Here is an 18,927-nt window from a genome sequence, read left to right on the forward strand (position 1 = left end):
AAAATTACATTTTTATTAAAAAAAAAAGCCATTCTGTGGCTGGGAAGTTATTTAAATTTGAGGGGATTAAAGCAAACAAACAATGCGCATGAAATCGCTCGCTTCATGCAGTCGAGCAGACAGAGGAAGTCCGTGTGCGCATGCGCAGGTTTACCTGCTTCTTCTTTTGGGTTTTACACCAGCTGGCATCCACAGTGTTGCATTACTGCCATCTACAGGTTTACTTTGAGCGTGCACTGACAGTCGCTAAACGAACAGCTGATCACACCGAGGTGCTCGCTGAGCGCCGATATTTATTAGTTTGGTCCTGCGTCTCCTTTCCTTCTTATATAACATAACATCTTTTCTTCTCGCTTTCTTTCCGTTACTGTAGTCGGTCTTCCATGTTTCATTCGCACACTCGCGTCCTCCATTTTTCTCTCCTGTTTCAAATTTGTATCCCACAATGCCTTGCGTGAATGGGGAAAGCCCACTACGTGATACATGATGTAGCACTGGGTCATGGTGAAGCAGGAAAAAACAACAGAGGATTTAGGGCCACGTGACCTTAACTTCACTAATTGCTCTATTTAAAGGGGAAGAAAGGGCAATATATAGAGTAAATATAACAATAAAACACACATTAACGAACCTTATTCAAGACTTACAAAAGTTTTTTGTTCTAAGGTTGGAAAAGGTTAGTGTTTTGAAAGTAGCTCGAGCAAACTAGTTTGAACAGCCCGCCATGATATTCATTTTATCCAATCAGAATGCACGTTCATTTTCTCTGCGTAACACTCATGACGTATGTATGTGCCCAGTTGTGTTGGCTCATTGAGGTTGGGAATCGCACGTGTGAATCGGAAAGTAGGATGAATTGTAAGTGATCGGCTACACAATGCCACAGTGTGTTGCTTTCGGGTGTAATAACAGGACCGATGGAAAGCGTAACGATCCTCCAGACGTGTCTTTTCACTCGTTTCCGCTGAAAAACACCAAGCGAGTTCGAGCTTTCTTCTCTTCTTTCGTCATCACCGGAGTCGAGAGGACCTCTCCTAGGTTCAAACTGGTACCCTTCTAAGCCATAGCCTGCTTGCAGTGTGTCTTGCGGGATCTCTTCGTATGATTCGACAGAGCTGTCGCTTTCACTTGATGCGCCCGACGCCATGATTACACGCTTCTGTCCTAGTGCAGTCGGTAGGGCTGACGTCACGGTCTTTTAAAAATGGCGACTCTTGTGCGGTTTAGCGTACCGACTATTATATTTACAATTACCAAGATATTTCGTTGTCTTCTAGTACATAAATTTGATAGAATACGTTACTTTGTCACATCAGCAACCGTATATTATATATATATATATTGCCCTTTCTTCCCCTTTAAAAAAAATAACTAATAAAATTGTAAGTCTGTGATTTGAATTCGGTAGCTTTCGGTCCACTGAATTGGGTGTCGCGGAAATTTTTATGACCTAAACTTGAAGTCTGAAAGGCAGTCTAGCTTTAATAACCAATTTACGCTCAACGCAGAGCCTTGACTGGACAGGTTGCTGTCTCTGTAATTCATTGTTAAGGCTGTTATAATCTCTCAGACATGTGTGAGAGCCTCGATTGCTACACCTTTGCTTGAATTAGTGGGAACATGTTGCAGCTGGAGTTCATCAGGAGGACAACAACTAGTTTAAGCAAGCACATTACAAAGAAACCTGGATTTTATGAGCTCGCTTAAAAAAACAACTTGCGATGAGGACATCTAAAGATTTCTGGTGAGGTGTAATATGGACATCCCACCATGTCTGTCTAGCAACGCTACGCTTTCGACTTCTAGGGCAAAGGGGCTCTGGATAAAGTGATTCATAACCTCAGGAGGAGTGCTCACTTCCCTCCTTTTGATTCCAGCTCCATGAAACTGAACGTAATGTGACTGAACATGTTTGGCCTTTCAGTGTGGATGATGAAACACAGCTGCACCGCCAGGAAAAGGCCACTTGTGAAGGCTTACGATCAGTTTATGGCCACATGACTGCGCAGGAGTTCCTGACTGCAGGATTTAATGGATTTGATTGGCGAAAGAAAAGGGAGGAAGTAGGATGCGTTTTCAAAATATACCAGTAGACGCTATTAAATATTATTGTAGTGTTTCCCAATCCAGAGTGCTTCAAATCAAAACGCACCCGATTTCAGTGGCGATAAGGAACGAGTGGAAAAGGAATGATGCTTTGTAACTCGTTTAACTCATAAGCGCATCTCTTTACGAAATCAGGTGATGGCCAGGAGTTAGTTTACTGCTTATTTTTGTTTCGTTATAGGGCTGTGCGATGTCCCCTTAATTGGCATCGACAATGTTTACAGTGCAAACATCGTGATGGACGATCATATCGTGGGCGGCGGGGGGGGGATTTTAATACCACATTATTATTATTATTATTAAAAGTATTAGATACTCATCCGAGGCTTTGGCACGTAAAGAAAAAAAGCGCTAGGTGATGTGGAATATTTGGCCTTGATAACGGATATGTGGTCCAGCTGCAACATGATGCCCTATATGTCAGCTACCGTACATTATGTGGACCGAGAGTGGGCAATGCAGTCCAAATGCCTGCAGATGAGTTTCATGCCAGAGACACATTCAGCGGACAATTTAGAAGACGCATTGCGCGAGACACTTGCCGAATAGAAAATAGAGGAGAAAAAGATCGCCTGTATAACAACGGGGCGAATATTGTCACAGCCATCAGGCAATTGAAATGGCCGTGGTTAAGTTGTTTTGGGCACAATTTGAACCTGGCCATAACCAACTCGCTTGCGCAACAGAGGGCCAGTACAGACCGAGCGTTTGGAGTTTGCCGAGCAGTCAACACTGCGTTTGCGCACAGCTGGCTTCGGAGAAATGAGCTGCGCAAAGCGCAGGTGGAAATGAACCTCCCCGAGCACTCACTGATCACGGTAAGATATTAATCGGCTCTAACAATGAAAGACTAGTATTCGAACTATGAGAAGAAACTACACTTAAGCTATTACTCATTGTTTATTTACGCCATATCAATTGAAGATGCGTTTCGGCCTTTAGTGCGCACTTGAACGCGCTAATTTTTCCAATTTATTAGTGTTTGAATTATTGCACCAGCTTTTAAAATCATGATTTAATATATTTTTTTTTTTTTACTGTCTTTACATTTGTCAGAATCACCTTCATTCTTCCATTTGGTTTGACATTATGGCTTAGAGTGGACCATTTTGAGTCTGAAAGTAGGCCTATTTACCAGATTAAAGTTATTTGACTTCTGCCGAAGTCTGCGCTTCACTGCCGTTTGGGGTGCAATATTTCCCGACTGAAGTCGTTAATAGTGGCTATTTGTTTGAACAACATGACAAATTTTACATTAAAAGTATAGTGTAGGCTAAAAAATGAAGTCAAAATTTATTATTAGTAGCATACTGTATTTGTGTAACCACATGTTATGTTCACTAGCACATCCCTGCACCATAGCCTACGTGAACAAGCGGTAATAGGATATTACTTTATAATGATTTATATAATTATGTATTTATAATTATATGTTACATAATATATTTATATATTAAACAAAACTAACTAACTAAACTAAAAAAAAAAAAAAAAAAAAAAACCTAACTTTTTAGGTTAAATAGGCCCAGATGATACCGTATATGCATGTTTATGACAGGAGGGGGCGTGGTATCACGATGGTGGCTCTCCATTGTGATGGATGACCACCATCGTCGATGGACGATGGCATCGTCTATCGGCACAGCCCTATTTCGTTACAAAATTGTAAAGAGCTTCATGAGTGAATACAGTCACCGTAAAGAAGAAAACATTAGGCATCATCTTCACCAAGACCATGCACGTCCTCAATCTCCGATCTCACCTTTCTGAGACACGAGCTTTGGTTTTTATCATCATTTTTCTAGGTTGGTGCATTTTCCATATCAGTCAGTGGTGGGTTTCCCAAAAGCCTCTTACCACTAAGAGCATCTTAACTAGGAGACAGGGAGTGTGTTCTCATTATGATGATCTTTGTGCTACGATGCTTTTGGGAAACCCAGCCCAGTGCATTTTGATATTGGGTCAAATCCATAGGGGTGTTCACACGGCAACTTTTACTCCGGTGTCGCACCGGGGCTGCCCCGGTAGAGCGTTCACACGGTACAAAGTTAAACCGGTGTCGCCCCTGAAAGCTGCTTAAACCGGTGCAAATCTAACCCTGCTCGGGAGGTGGTTTAAGAAATTTACTCCGGAGTAAATGCTAGTTTGCGGGGCAGCACCGATATAAAATGGGACGTCTGAACACTACAGGGGTAGACTTGCTACGCGTGAGGAGAGTTGATTACATACGGGCATTGCATAATTTGCATCCTGGTATTTTGCGCTTCCAAAATGGCGAATATCAACAACAACAGAACTGCGTGTCTTCCAGTGTTGCCAGATTGGGCGGTTTTAAGTGCATTTTGGCGGATTTGAACACATTTTGGGCTGGAAAACGTCAGCAGTATCTGGCAACACTGGTGTCTTCATCCACGTTGTTTTCCCGGCGCTTGGTGATGCCATGACAACCGGGAAAAGGAAGTACATTTTCACGCATGCGCATATTTCATTTCCGCATTATTACTATCGTATAGCACGGTCGCAAAAACTGCCGTGTGAACACAAGTGCGGCTGCACCGGTGCTAACACGCTTCTCTCTAGTAAGCAGGTTTGTGACGTGTGAACGCTCCACAAAATTTACACCGGTGTAAGATATATCGCAATAAAATACATCGGTGCAGCATCGATGCAAATGTGTGCCGTGTGAACACCCCTTATGTGAAATCATAATCGCAAAACATCCCGTACTTGATACCTTAACATTTATAGTTTGGTTTAGGGTACCGACTTCATATTTTGTGCATTTGCTAATCAAAACAAGCCCTTTCCAGTGGTGTAATTGTTTTTATGGTAGACCTTGTCGCAAATTTTTTTTTTTTAAAAAGCCTAATAAATCAGAAAGTTTGATTTCTTTTGAACACGTACCTAGTTGCCTAAAGAGTACTATAACATGAGTAATAAATAAGAAAATTTGAAAGATCTGGTGTGCTTTAATGTGGAGATATGGGGTGTCAAAGTTGCTCCAAAGTTTTTTTTTTTGTTTTTTTTTTAATGATTTTCAGCAAGCCATAACTTGGCAAATAATGAACTGTGATCTTTCCATTTTAGTATTTAAAGGCGTCTGGCATTGAAGAACAAGCCTTGAAAATTTCATGTACCTTGCATGAATAGTTTAAAAGTAATGATTTATGGAATTTGGGTCTGTTTTCCGTAGCACGCGTTTCAACAGTGAAATTGGGGCCACGCCCCTTTTTTAAAGCCCCTATATCTCAGAAACCAATGAAGGTACAAGCCTAAAATTTTGCACACTATTTATTGGGTACACTGACAATATTTCTAGAAAGTATGAAGCAAATCTGAGCGAACATTTTTCTAAATCTGGTGATTCGGGGCGCAATTACCCTATTGGAAGCGGTTCGGAAGCATTTTAAGATATGCATCGCAGAGATACGTTCATTTTAATCAGCGTTTCAATACACAAGACCTCCATTACCGATGGACAAGGAACGGATTCTTGAACCGGTTTTGTTCAGGATTCCTTGAACCTTGGTGCCAAGGAAGGAAGAACCAGCCTGCGTTTCCACCAGTTTTGAGTGGAATCAAGGATGCACCATTAATGGAAGGCGTTGCACAATGGAAGTAAAGAGTACCAACAAGATCATGGATCACATGGATTACCCATGAGCCTTTGTTGTTATGGCAGATAACTACTAACTATAAAAATATAGAACCTCTCCAAACTAATGACGACACGCCCACTGATGGGGTCACGGTTTGCACTTCTGTCCGAACCAATTTATCAAAATCTGGTGCGCGAACCAGAAAAGAACCCACTCCTGGTTGGTGGAAAAAGGGGTACACGAGATGCACATAAAACACAAAAAAACACATTTTTAATTACAATAAATATGATATTTACAGATAAACAAACGTTTAGTCACCATCCCACTGCCTTGGGTCAAGGGGTTTTTTTTCCCCCCTCAAGTCAACTGTATTGTAAAAAATAGTTGGCCCTAAACTTACAGTCCCGATCTCAGATAGCAGGAAAATCCCTTCCAATTATGGTCGAGTTTATAGACATAAAAGCCAGGTACGGGGATGGCAAATGTCTCAACGGTAAACAGCCACGTTTACAGATTTTAATTTAAGGAACGTGACTCGTACAAAACTCGTACATTTTAGACTGAAACGGGCCCGAGTGTAAATATGGAGCCGCTTCAAAAGTTGACGTGATTCGAATTAATTTCATTGCAGCCATTCCAGGGTGATACTTGGACCAGACAGAGTGATCAGTGCAGGGTATCTGCTCTCAAGGAGCCCCGACACTATAGATAACGATGGACGTTTGGGCTTTAGTTTCTACTTGAATAATTATGATTGGTAGTATTAGTGTTGTAATCGAGTCACTAAACCTCGAGTCTGAGTTCAGTCTCAAGTCCCCAGTGTTCAAGTCCAAATCAAGTCATTTAAAAAAAAATAAATAAAATTAAAAAATTAAAATTGAGTCCATTATTGGTCCAAGATTCCAACCGCACCATTTGACGGTGGCGGTTTCAGCGCCATTAACATTAGTTTGTCCCTGAAAATGCCATATGAACAGGAGAATGTGCTTCTCTTTTGCCCCTTTTCCACCAAAGCAGTTCCAGGGCTGGTTCGGGACCAGTGCTTAGTTTGGAACCGGGTTTTCTGTTTCCACTGACAAAGAACTGGCTCTGGGGCCAGAAAAACCGGTTCCAGGCTAGCACCAACTCTCTGCTGGGCCAGAGGAAAGAACCGCTTACGTCAGCGGGGGGGGGCAGAGTTCTTAAGACCAACAACAATAAGACCGCGAAAGACCGCCATTTCTAAGCGACGAGAAGCAGCAGCAGCTGTACAAACGTGAAGTCATCCATTATTATTGTTGCTATTGCTGCTTCTTCCATGTTGTTTTTGCTTCGATATTCGCGCCAAGGTTTATGCAAACGTAGCGACGTAACTGATGTATACAGCGACGTAATGACGTGGCTTCCCTTAGCACCGCGAGCTATGGAAAAGCAAACTGGTTCTCAGCTGGCTCGCAAGTTGAACGAGTTGTGAACCAGCACCGGCCCCAAACCAGCCCTGGAACTGATTTGGTGGAAAAGGGCTATCTGTCAGGGAGTGTGAAGTATTCGGTCAGAGATGGTTGGGAGACGGATGGAAGTGCAGGAGGTGTGCTTATTAAAACAACTGAAGACGGTAAACGATCCAGAACGGTGGAGAAAACCGTAAAATGGTGAAACAGGCAATAGGTCAAGCGAGGCACAAACAAGCCATCGTAGACCTGGCAGAATCGAAGACGAAAAACAGGAAGTCAGGGATCAGGAAACCAAACAAGGCTCGGTAATGTGTCAGCAATGCAACTCAATACTTCGCAAAGTGAGTGCGTTTTCACAGTTTTTCACATAGGCGCGCTGATTGCGCCTTACTCCTGTGCAGGTGCGAGTCGTTTACGGTGCATGAGAGAGTCCGCTTGGCGCGTGCACTGTCCAGAGCGCCCGAGAGTCTATCTGACGCACGCGTCAAAGCACGCAGGTGTGACGCTCTTGCATGAAACTGGGACAAAAATTAACGGAGATATAAAGCTTATACCAAATTATTACGGCATGTTGCAAAAAATAAAGAAAAAATCCGAGTCCTCGTCTCCAATTTATGAGCATCAGTGCTCAAGTCCAAGTCAAGTCACGAGCCGGACTCGCCTGGGCGCTATCGTAAAGGTGAACAGGACCACAGGCAGGCGATGTCTACTGAATGAACGGTTGCTATGCACTTATTCGACATGTCTGGTGCGAATTCTAGGTAAGCGCTGCTCTAGTGATAACGTGTGGTTTGTACAGTGCGTGACATTTGGCTTCGGAGCTTGGCTTGCCACCTGCATAATAAATACAAAACACACACGCACACATTCCCAAAAGGTTGATACAACACACACTCCCTACCTTCTCAGCCTGAGCCTCCAGACTCTTTAGATTGTTGGTGACATTTTTCAGCTCCTCCTCCAGCTCGGCACATTTACTGAAAGCAGGACGGGCATTTTTGGTTTTGAAAAGAGAAAAGCAGCAAGAAGAAGGGGGAAAGGGAGAAAAGTGCATGAATGGAAAAATAAGCAAAGAAACAGAACATATACCAAAAAAAAAAAAATAAAGTCAGTGAAGAACAAAGCTCAGAAAGGGACAGCAAGAAGAACTTCAGGTGATGAACAGTCCTTAAAGGCAGCACCGTGAGGTGACAGTGTGAAGCTTCTATTTACACTACCGTTCAAAAGTTTGGGGTCACCCAGACAATTTTGTGTTTTCCATGAAAAGTCACACTTTTATTTACCGCCATAAGTTGTAAAATGAACTCCAGAAGCTGAAAACTCAGCCTATGTTTACATTAGACCGTATCAGCGGATCATCAGATTAACGTTTTTAAAGCGATTCGCGTGCACACAGCAACACCAATACACGGATACGCTCGGCTCCGCAGGCATCCTGCGTTCCAAATCACTCCGCCCTGAACAGCGAGTGCCCTCTGGATGGTGCGCACTCCGGCCCTGCGCAGCTCACAGAGCGCGCGAGTGAAGCGCACGAGCAGTGATTCGAGACTGAGCCGCTGTGTGTGAGATCCCAGCGCATATCACTTACCACTTGCAAGTGGAAGGATGGCAAGCCTAAAGACAATCATAACTACACAATGGGCAGTATTTGCATCAGTATTTGCAGTATTTTCATACTTTTATACTCTTTAATGAAAGGTGATACAAGGCGGAAGTCCGCGCCGTTTTTCAGCAGTCGCGTCACATGACCAACGCCAGCGAATCAGGAAGGTGGATGTCACAGTGACGTTGTCCAATGACGACGCCAGCTAGAGCTCAGCACAGTGTATCCGCGTATTCTCAATGTTTACACAGCACCGGACCAGACACGATCTGGATTGAATACGTGGACCCTGGCGGATTCCCGTTTCCCGGCGTTTCCAGGCGGTTTAATGTAAACGGACAGTGCATCCGCGAAGAAAACGAGACAGATACGGTCTAATGTAAACTTGGCCTCAATCTGCTCAAAGGAAGGTCAGTTTTATAGCTTCTCTAAAGAGCTCAACTGTTTTCAGCTGTGCTAACATGATTGTACAAGGGTTTTCTAATCATCCATTAGCCTTCTGAGGCAATGAGCAAACACATTGTACCATTAGAACACTGGAGTGAGAGTTGCTGGAAATGGGCCTCTATACACCTATGGAGATATTGCACCAAAAACCACACATTTGCAGCTAGAATAGTCATTTACCACATTAGCAATGTATAGAGTGGATTTCTGATTAGTTTAAAGTGATCGTCGTTGAAAAGAACAGTGCTTTTCTTTCAAAAATAAGGACATTTCAAAGTGACCCCAAACTTTTGAACGGTAGTGTACATATAAAATAAATAAATAAAAAATAAACCCTTACAAATCTACAGTTGCATTTTCAACACGGTGGAACAGAACAAGGCAAGCCCTACATTTTAAACTATGCGAATTCAGATCTTTGATTGTACGAGTTGTTGGCAAACGCGCAGCGTGACGAGGGTAATTTGGCACCGACATGCGAGAAGCGCTTGTTCATGCTTGTTCATGCTGTGAGGACCCGGCCATGTTCTCAGTCTAAACAACCAGGCACGCAGAACTCTGGCTTCAACAGTGTCAGCCAAGATCAAGTAGGTGGAAAAGAAAGAAACAGACAATGCAGGACAGCGCAAGCACAGGTCGGAGATGGCCGCGGCTGGAGGAAGGAGCCTGGGTGACTTTTTGCTTGACTTTAAACAACTTTGACGACAGAGTCCTGTGTGACTAACCCCCACACACACACAAAGTATACACATTCAACTCGAACACCATCAGACGTCAGGAGGTGCTACATAACTGCTACTATTCCTTCCAAAACACAAAATGACCCTCAGTATTGCCCCTTTTCCACCAAAGCAGTTCCAGGGCTGGTTCGGGGTCAGTGCTTAGTTTGGAACCGGGTTTTCTGTTTCCACTGACAAAGAACTGGCTCTGGGGCCAGAAAAACTGGTTCCAGGCTAGCACCAACTCTCTGCTGGGCCAGAGGAAAGAACCGCTTACGTCAGCGGGGGGGCGGAGTTGTTAAGACCAACAACAATAACAAGACCGCGAAAGATCGCCATTTTTAAGCGACGAGAAGCAGCAGCTGTACAAACGTGAAGTCATCTATTGTTGCTGCTGCTTCTTCCGTGTTGTTTTTGCCTTGATATCTGCACCAAGGTTTATGCAAACGTAGCGACGTAACTGACGTAGCACCGCGAGCTATGGAAAAGCAAACTGGTTCTCAGCTGGCTCGCAAGTTGAACGAGTTGTGAACCAGCACCGGCCCCGAACCAGCACTGGAACTGATTTGGTGGAAAAGGGGTATAACAGAGGATCCAGAATCCACACACACACACACACGTAGCACTTCTACCTTGTCCTCAGAAGCATGCAGAGTCTTCAGTGCTTGGTCCAGCACCCTTAGCTCCTCCTCCATCTGCTTCATTTTACTGTTAGTTTAGGCCAAAGGAAGTTGCACCGAGGGTAAAACATGCAAAAAAAAAAAAAAAGGAACAGGGGAGATGAGGGCATAGTCAGACAACACACACACACACACACACACAAATTCAGGTTAGGAAAACACATTCCTTTTGTCATGCTAATGCAAGCATTTCCCTCATGCCTAAATGAGCTAGCTTTATTAAAAACACACACAAACGGCTTGAGGCTCTCTGTCATACATCAACAGCTGGAAAGAGTCACTGTACTAATAACGTGTAGTTTATAGAAGAGGCTGTCTGTTGAGAAGATGCATGACTCACGCCTCGGCGAGCTCGGCTCTCTCCTCAGTGCGCTCCAGCTCTCCCTCAACGATCACCAGCTTACGAGCCACCTGTGTACACACGCACACACAAAATTACTTCCAAATGCTGCAATCAGCCAAACCATTTCATACCACCGTGTGACGTTTTATCCATGCAAGTGTAACAGAACAACGATCGCTACGCTGCAGACGCTCTTCGGGTCAGTACTGCATGCCTGGTGTACTGTACCAGCGGGTATCAGGGACGCGTGTGCATGTCGCTCACCTCCTCGTACTTGCGGTCGGCCTCCTCGGCAATGTGCTTGGCCTCCTTCAGCTGGATCTCTTGCAACTCCATCTTCTCCTCATCCTTCAGCGCCCTGTTCTCAATCACCTTCATGCCTCTGTTCCACAGACACAAAAACAGTCGCTGATTCACCGAGGCCATGTTCATAAACCGTGCAACTACCGCAGGCAGAAAACACGCAAACATTCGGAGTGGTTGGAAACGGCGCCGAATGGTCGAACTCGCCAGCACTAGGCGAACGGATAACATCAACGTTATAGCAGCAGAGATTAAAGGAGCCACACTTTTTGTAGCGCCGGCCATCGTTTTCTCCTTCATTTCAACTCTAAGTTGCGTTAACAGACCGCACGATGCTCACTGGAGACACATTCATAATACCAGATGTAAATGGGGACATGGTTTGGTCGTCTGCTTGTGATGTGGACGCAGATGCCTTATAATATAAACTGCTAGGTCGTCAAATGTGACCATGCGCATGTACCTCTCGCTCTCATCTGCTGCCTTCTCTGCCTCTTCCAGCTTCTGTAAGGCTGTAGCCAGTCTCTCCTGAGCTCTGTCCAGCTCCTCCTCAACCAGCTGGATACGCCTGTTCAGAGACGCCACCTCGGCCTCAGCCTACAACACACACATTAACACAATCATGTAATGAAAGGGTGAGTGTAGAAAGGGAGCATATTAAGAACAACTCCAGGACAAACACAGTTGCAGAGGCATATATGGTCAAGTTCTCAAGTCTGGTCCTGGGATACGATACGATACGCACGCCCTGTTCCTGACACACCCGAGTCAACAACAAGAGCTCAAGGAGAGGGCTTAGAGCTGGGAAAACATTACAATCTGCAGGACAAGGGGTTCAAGAGTTGGGAACCTGTGACTAATCCCGGGATCAGACGACACAAATTTAGCCTGGTTTTGTTGCAAATACAATTGAGTCAGGGCGGCACGGTGGTGTAGTGGTTAGCGCTGTCGCCTCGCAGCAAGAAGGTCCGGGTTCGAGCCCCGTGGCCGGCGAGGGCCTTTCTGTGCGGAGTTTGCATGTTCTCCCCGTGTCCGCGTGGGTTTCCTCCGGGTGCTCCGGTTTCCCCCACAGTCCAAAGACATGCAGGTTAGGTTAACTGGTGACTCTAAATTGAGCGTAGGTGTGAATGTGAGTGTGAATGGTTGTCTGTGTCTATGTGTCAGCCCTGTGATGACCTGGCGACTTGTCCAGGGTGTACCCCGCCTTTCGCCCGTAGTCAGCTGGGATAGGCTCCAGCTTGCCTGCGACCCTGTAGAACAGGATAAAGCGGCTAGAGATAATGATGAGAGACAATTGAGTCAAAATATAAGTGTTGGGAAGAATGGATAGGTTTTGTAGCACGACATAACTGAAGAACTGCAATGTGGCACCTAAGAAGCCTCATGAAACCCAGTCGACCATGTCAGAATATTTGTATTTTCTCGCCTGGTTCGTTCGACACGTTTCTTGACCTTCGTCCTCGACAACATGCAAGGACATGAACGCTGATTGGACATACCCAACAACCTGTGTTTTCTCTCCCTTTCTCTCACCCTCCCTTCCTTCGAGTTACGTCAATCCTGAGATCGAGATGCTGACCTCTTCTGCTCCTCAGACCTGCCTGATCCATCCTGATGCCCTACGTCTGGCTGGAGTCGAGTCACATCTTTCCTGTGGAGGACGGCCCCATATGGACAGTTGAAAGTCGCGCTTGGAAGACGCTCTGGACTCTTACAGTAATGCTTTTATGGCTGAGGACTACAGTTGACTTGCTAACTTTAGGACTGCAGTTGTCATGAACAGTTTTGCACTCAAGTTTCCATCAATGAAGAGTTTATAACATCAACGAAACAGACTTCACGTTAAAGCTGTTAATGTTATAATCATGTTGTCTGTTGTTGCCCAAATGAGGATGGGTTCCCTTTTGAGTCTGGTTCCTCTCGAGGTTTCTTCCTCATGTCGTCTGAGGGAGTTTTTCCTTGCCACCGTCGCCACAGGTTTGCTCATTGGGGATAGATTAGGGATAAAATTAGCTCATGTTTAAAGTCATTAAAATTCTGTAAAGCTGCTTTGTGACGACGTCTGTTGTTAAAAGCGCTATACAAATAAACTTGACTCAGCTGATTGGTCAAGGCCAAACTGTTGCCTGTAGACGCAGCTTTCCAGTTGCGGCTTCTTGGAGCAGCGATAGTACTATGGACAACGCACGTATAAAAATAAAGAGAGTGGTTTATTTTACAAGCAACTCAAAACAAGCTCTCTGTCGTAGACGCAGACGAAAACTGTTTGCACTTCACCGCCCCCCCTTGTTACAGGTGGACTGGCTCTTTATCACATGTTAACCAGACGTCCATCAATCTTTCAATTAGGCTGCTAGACAATTGGCTATGACATGGTAATCACGTTCATCACCAAACTAAACATGGCACCGTATTCGCTGTTCATAACTTTAAACCATGAATCTAGTATTTCATTGGCTTAAATTGCATTGGAATCTCCAGCCATCCATCATCTGTAGCCGCTTATCCTGTCCTACAGGGTCGCAGGCAAGCTGGAGCCTATCCCAGCTGACGATGGGCAAGAGACGGGGTACACCCTGGACAAGTCGCCAGGTCATGGCAGGGCTGACACGTAGACAACCATTCACACTCTCACTTACGGTCAATTTAGAGCCACCAATTAGCCTAACCTGCTCCGGTTTCCCCCATAGTCCAAAGACATGCAGTTAGGTTAACGTGGGGCAGCCTTGGGCTGAAGGTACCTAACACCTGACTGCTCCCCGGGCGCTGTAGTGTGGCTGCCCATTGCTCTGGGTGTGCGCACGCACGTGTTCACTGCTTCAGATGGGTTAAATGCAGAGGATGAATTTCACTGTGCTTGAAGTGTGCATGTGACAAATAAAGGTTTCTTCTTCTTAACCTGCATGTCTTTAGACTGTGGGGGAAACCGGAGCACCCGGAAGAAACCCACACAGACACAGGGAGAACATGCAAACTCCACACAGAAAGGCCCTCGCCGGCTGCTGGGCTCAAACCCAGGACCTTCTTGCTGTGAGGCGACAGCGCTAACCACTATACCACCATGCCGCCTGCATTGGAATCTTATCAACATAAATCATTTAAATAAATTCAAACAGAGTTTAAAAACGGCTCCGACATTGCCAATCTCCTGACTAAGACGCAGCAAGAACGTATGGCAAGATGACTGACTAATCTGCCGTTGTATGGGTGGGGAATTGTAGTCTAATCATCATCATCATCTTTTGGCTGCTCCCAATTAGGGGTCACCACAGCAGATCTTTCGTCTCCATTGCTCCCTGTCTTCCACATCCTTCTCTACCACATCTGCCACTTTCATGTCCTCTCTCACCACATCCATGTATCTCCTCTTTGGCCTTCCTCATTTTCGTTTGCCTGGCAGCTCCATCCTCAACATTCTCCTTCCTACATGCTCTGCATCTCTTCTCAGGATGTGCCCATACCATCTCAGTCTCATCTCTCTGAGCTTAATTAAACGGGCAGCACGGTGGTGTAGTGGTTAGCACAGTCGCCTCACAGCAAGAAGGTTCCAGGTTTGAACCCAGCGGCTGGCGAGGGCCTTTCTGTGTGGAGTTTGCATGTTCTCCCCGTGTCTGCGTGGGTTTCCTCCACGTGCTCCGGTTTCCCCCACAATCCAAAGACACGCAGTTAGGTTGACGTGGGGCAGCCTTGGGCTGAGGTGCCCTTGAGCAAGGTATCTGCTCCCTGGGCGCTCTGGTGTGGCTGCCTACTGCTCTGGGTGTGAGCGCGTTCACTGCTTCAGATGGGTTAAATGCAGAGGATGAATTTCACTGTGCTTGAAGTGTGCATGTAACAAAGGTTTCTTCTTCTTAATTCCCAAGCTCTCCACATGTGCTGTCCCTCTGATGTGCTAGTTCCTTATCCTGTCCAACCTTGTCCCTCCCATTGCAAACCTTAACATCCTCAACTCTGCCGCCTCCCGTCTCTTCGTTAAGGGTACGGTCTCCAGTCCATACATCACAGCTAGTCTCACTACTGTCTTATACATCTTACTTTTCACTTTTGCTGGGACTTTCCTATCACAAATGACTCCCGAAATCCTTCTCCAACTGCTCCACCCTGCCTGCACTCTCTTTCTCACCTCACTATCGCAGCCCCCATTTTCCTGCACAGTTGACCCCAGGTACTTGAATTCACCAACTTTCTTTACGTCTACTCCTTGCATCTTCACTACACTCTCATCCCCATTCTCATTGATGCACATGTATTCTGTTTTGCTACTGCTCACCTTCATTCCTCTTCGTTCCAATGCATACCTCCATCTCTCCAAACCCAACTCAACCTCCTTTCTACTTTCACCACATATCACAATATCATCCACAAACATCATGTTCCATGGTGACTCTTGCCTCACTTCGTCCGTCAAGCTATCCATCACTATGGCAAACAAAAAAAGGACTCAAAGCAGATCCTTGATGGAGTCCCACCTTCACCTTGAACCATTCAGTCGTTCCAACTGCACACCTCACTGCTGTTTCACTGTTCTCATACATGTCTTGCACCACTCTAATATACTTCTCATTCACTCCACTCTCTCATACAATACCATAACTCATCTCTCGGCACTCTACCGTATGCCTTCTCCAGGTCTACAAACACACAATGTAGCTTTCTCTGTACTTCTCCATGAACATTCTTAAAGCAAAAATTGCATCCGACGTGCTCTTCCTTGGCATAAACCCGTACTGCTGTTCACAGATTGAGAAGAGAGGTAGCAATCTCGCCTCCAATACCCTTTCCCATAGCTTCATGGTGTGGCTCATCAATTTTATCCCTCTGTAATTACTGCAGCTCTGTACATCTCCCTTATTCTTGTATATTGGGACTAGCACACTCTCCAATCTCGTTAGGAACTCCACAGCCGTCTCACCCAAACATCTCCAAGCCTCAATCGGGATACCGTCTGGTCCGACTGCTTTCCCAGTCATCATTCTTTTCACGGCTGCCCTCACCTCATCCTGATTAACCAACTCTGCTTCCTGGTTTGCTGTCTCCAACGAATCTGACCTTTTCTCTCTTGGATTCTCCTCAGTTCACGAATTGCAGTCTAAATCAGCGTTTCTCAACCTTTTTTCATTCACGGCACCCTTCAGAAGTATGAAAATTCTCAAGGCACCCCCATATAAAATATACGTAGTCATGCTTAGCCCTTTTCCACCAAATCAGTTCCAGGGCCAGTGCTTAGTTTGGAACCAGGTTTTCTGTTTCCACTGACAAAGAACTGGCTCTGGGCCAGAAAAACTGGTTCCAGGGTAGCACCAGCTCTTTGCTGGGCTAGAGGAAAGAACTGCTTACGTCAGCGGGGGGCGGAGTTGTTAAGACCAACAACAATAGCAAGACCGCGAGAGGGCACCATTTTGAATGAAGCACCGTAAAGCCAGAAGCAGCAGCTGTACAAACACGAAGTCATCCATTATTATTGTTGTTGTTGCTGCTGCTTCTTCTTTTCCGTGTTGTTGTTGCTTTGATGTTCGCGTCAAGGTTTATGCAAACGCAGCGACGTAACTGATGTATACAGTGACGTAATGACATGGCTCCCCTTAGCACCCCGAGCTATAGAAAAGCAAACTGGTTCTCAAATGCCCCTTTTCCACCAAAGCAGTTCCAGGGCTGGTTCGGGGCCAGTGCTTAGTTTGGAACCGGGTTTTCTGTTTCCACTGACAAAGAACTGGCTCTGGGGCCAGAAAAAACGGTTCCAGGCTAGCACCAGCTCTCTGCTGGGCCAGAGGAAAGAACCGCTTATGTCAGGGGGGGGGGGGGGGGGGGAGTCGTTAAGACCAACAACAATAAGACCGCGAAAGATCGCCATTTTTAAGCGACGAGAAGCAGCAGCTGTACAAACGTGAAGTCATCCATTATTAGTGTTATTGTTGTTGCTGCTGCTTCTTCCGTGTTGTTTTTGCTTTGATATTTGTGCCAAGGTTTACGCAAACGTAGCGACATAACTGACGTATACAGCGACATAATGACGTGGCTTCCCTTGGCACCGCGAGCTATGGAAAAGCAAACTGGTTCTCAGCTGGCTTGCAAGTTGAACGAGTTGTGAACCAGCACTGGCCCCGAACCAGTCTGGTTAACACTAGACCATATCACAAGTGAAATATGGTCTGGAATCCGCCTATTGAATTTCTCGTAGGGGAGGTGTGGCTTACGATGGTCAACGGCCGTTTATTGGACGTTGCGAATGTCTATCATTTGGCGTATACGTAGCCCATGGCCAATCATGGCAGTTGTACCCGGTGACATAGTTAGAGCGACGAAGAAGACGAAGAAGAGAAGGAAAGAAAGAAATTCAATAGGCGGATTCCAGACCATATTTCACTTGTGATATGGTCTGGTGTTAACCAGACTAATTCAGAACAGTGTCTAAAGCTTGATCGAAAGTTTGGTTCGTATCGCTCGCCACCATGTTAAATGTGATCTGTAAACAGTCCCAAATAAACTACAAGCTTCCGTTTGTCGAGTAGTACGCGTCACCATCTTTCCACCCCTCCCCACTCTCTGATTGGCTCCCTAACTCAGGCGAGCCTTTAGACCATAGTTTCCATGCTGTCTTTTCAGATCGGAACGATTGTGCAAAGCAGCATGGGATTTCCCAGGCTAGCCCCGAACCAGCCCTGGAACTGATTTGGTGGAAAAGGGGTAGCTGTGACCTGGGAAAGGGGTCCGTGAGACAAATTTTGGTGATGCATGAGGCGGCGATGATCTGCATTAGTGTAACCATCGGTTTTTTTTGGAATTTTAATTCATTTTATTTTAGTGTTAGAATATACACTGCCATTCAAAAGTTTGGGGTCACTTTGAAATGTCCTTATTTTTGAAAGAAAAGCACTGTTCTTTTCAACGAAGATCACTTTAAACTAATCAGAAATCCACTCTATACATTGCTAATGTACTAAATGACTATTCTAGCTGCAAATGTCTGGTTTTTGGTGCAATAGGTGTATAGAGGCCCATTTCCAGCAACTCTCACTCCAGTGTTCTAATGGTACAATGTGTTTGCTCATTGCCTCAGAAGGCTAATGGATGATTAGAAAACCCTTGTACAATCATGTTAGCACAGCTGAAAACAGTTGAGCTCTTTAGAGAAGCTATAAAACTGACCTTCCTTTGAGCAGATTGAGGTTCTGGAGCATCACATTTGTGGGGTCGATTGAATGCTCAAAATGGCCAGAAAAATGTCTCGACTATATTTTCTATTCATTTTACAACTTCTCATCTCATCTCATTATCTCTAGCCGCTTTATCCTGTTCTACAGGGTCGCAGGCAAGCTGGAGCCTATCCCAGCTGACTACGGGCGAAAGGCGGGGTACACCCTGGACAAGTCGCCAGGTCATCACAGGGCTGACACATAGACACAGACAACCATTCACACTCACATTCACACCTACGGTCAATTTAGAGTCAACAGTTAACCTAACCTGCATGTCTTTGGACTGTGGGGGAAACCGGAGCACCCGGAGGAAACCCACGCGGACACGGGGAGAACATGCAAACTCCACATAGAAAGGCCCTCGCCGGCCACGGGACTCGAACCCAGGACCTTCTTGCTGTGAGGCGACAGTGCTAACCACTACACCACCGTGCCGTGTGACTTTTCATGGAAAACACAAAATTGTCTGGGTGACCCCAAGTTTTTGACGGCGCCCCT

At 45.5% G+C, this 18,927-nt stretch overlaps 1 protein-coding gene across 7 annotated transcripts in view; it reads right to left on the bottom strand.

Annotated features, from left to right (window-relative positions):
• The window catches only part of tpm3 (tropomyosin 3), a 77,628-nt gene that overhangs the window by 31,153 nt on the left and 27,548 nt on the right, over positions 1-18,927 (bottom strand). For 4 of the 7 annotated variants that reach the window (XM_060904898.1, XM_060904897.1, XM_060904893.1 and 1 more), the window contains 4 exons: positions 11,700-11,833; positions 11,198-11,315; positions 10,931-11,001; positions 10,543-10,618 (listed from right to left, as the gene is read on the bottom strand). In XM_060904898.1, coding sequence (XP_060760881.1) covers positions 10,543-10,618; positions 10,931-11,001; positions 11,198-11,315; positions 11,700-11,833 — 399 coding nt within the window. Of the gene's footprint in view, positions 1-8,042; positions 8,119-10,542; positions 10,619-10,930; positions 11,002-11,197; positions 11,316-11,699; positions 11,834-18,927 lie in introns of all 7 variants that reach the window. The other 3 variants (XM_060904894.1, XM_060904892.1, XM_060904896.1) reach the window with 1 other exon arrangement.

Source organism: Neoarius graeffei, chromosome 22 (assembly GCF_027579695.1).
Source record: "Neoarius graeffei isolate fNeoGra1 chromosome 22, fNeoGra1.pri, whole genome shotgun sequence".
NCBI classification, from domain to species: domain Eukaryota; kingdom Metazoa; phylum Chordata; class Actinopteri; order Siluriformes; family Ariidae; genus Neoarius; species Neoarius graeffei.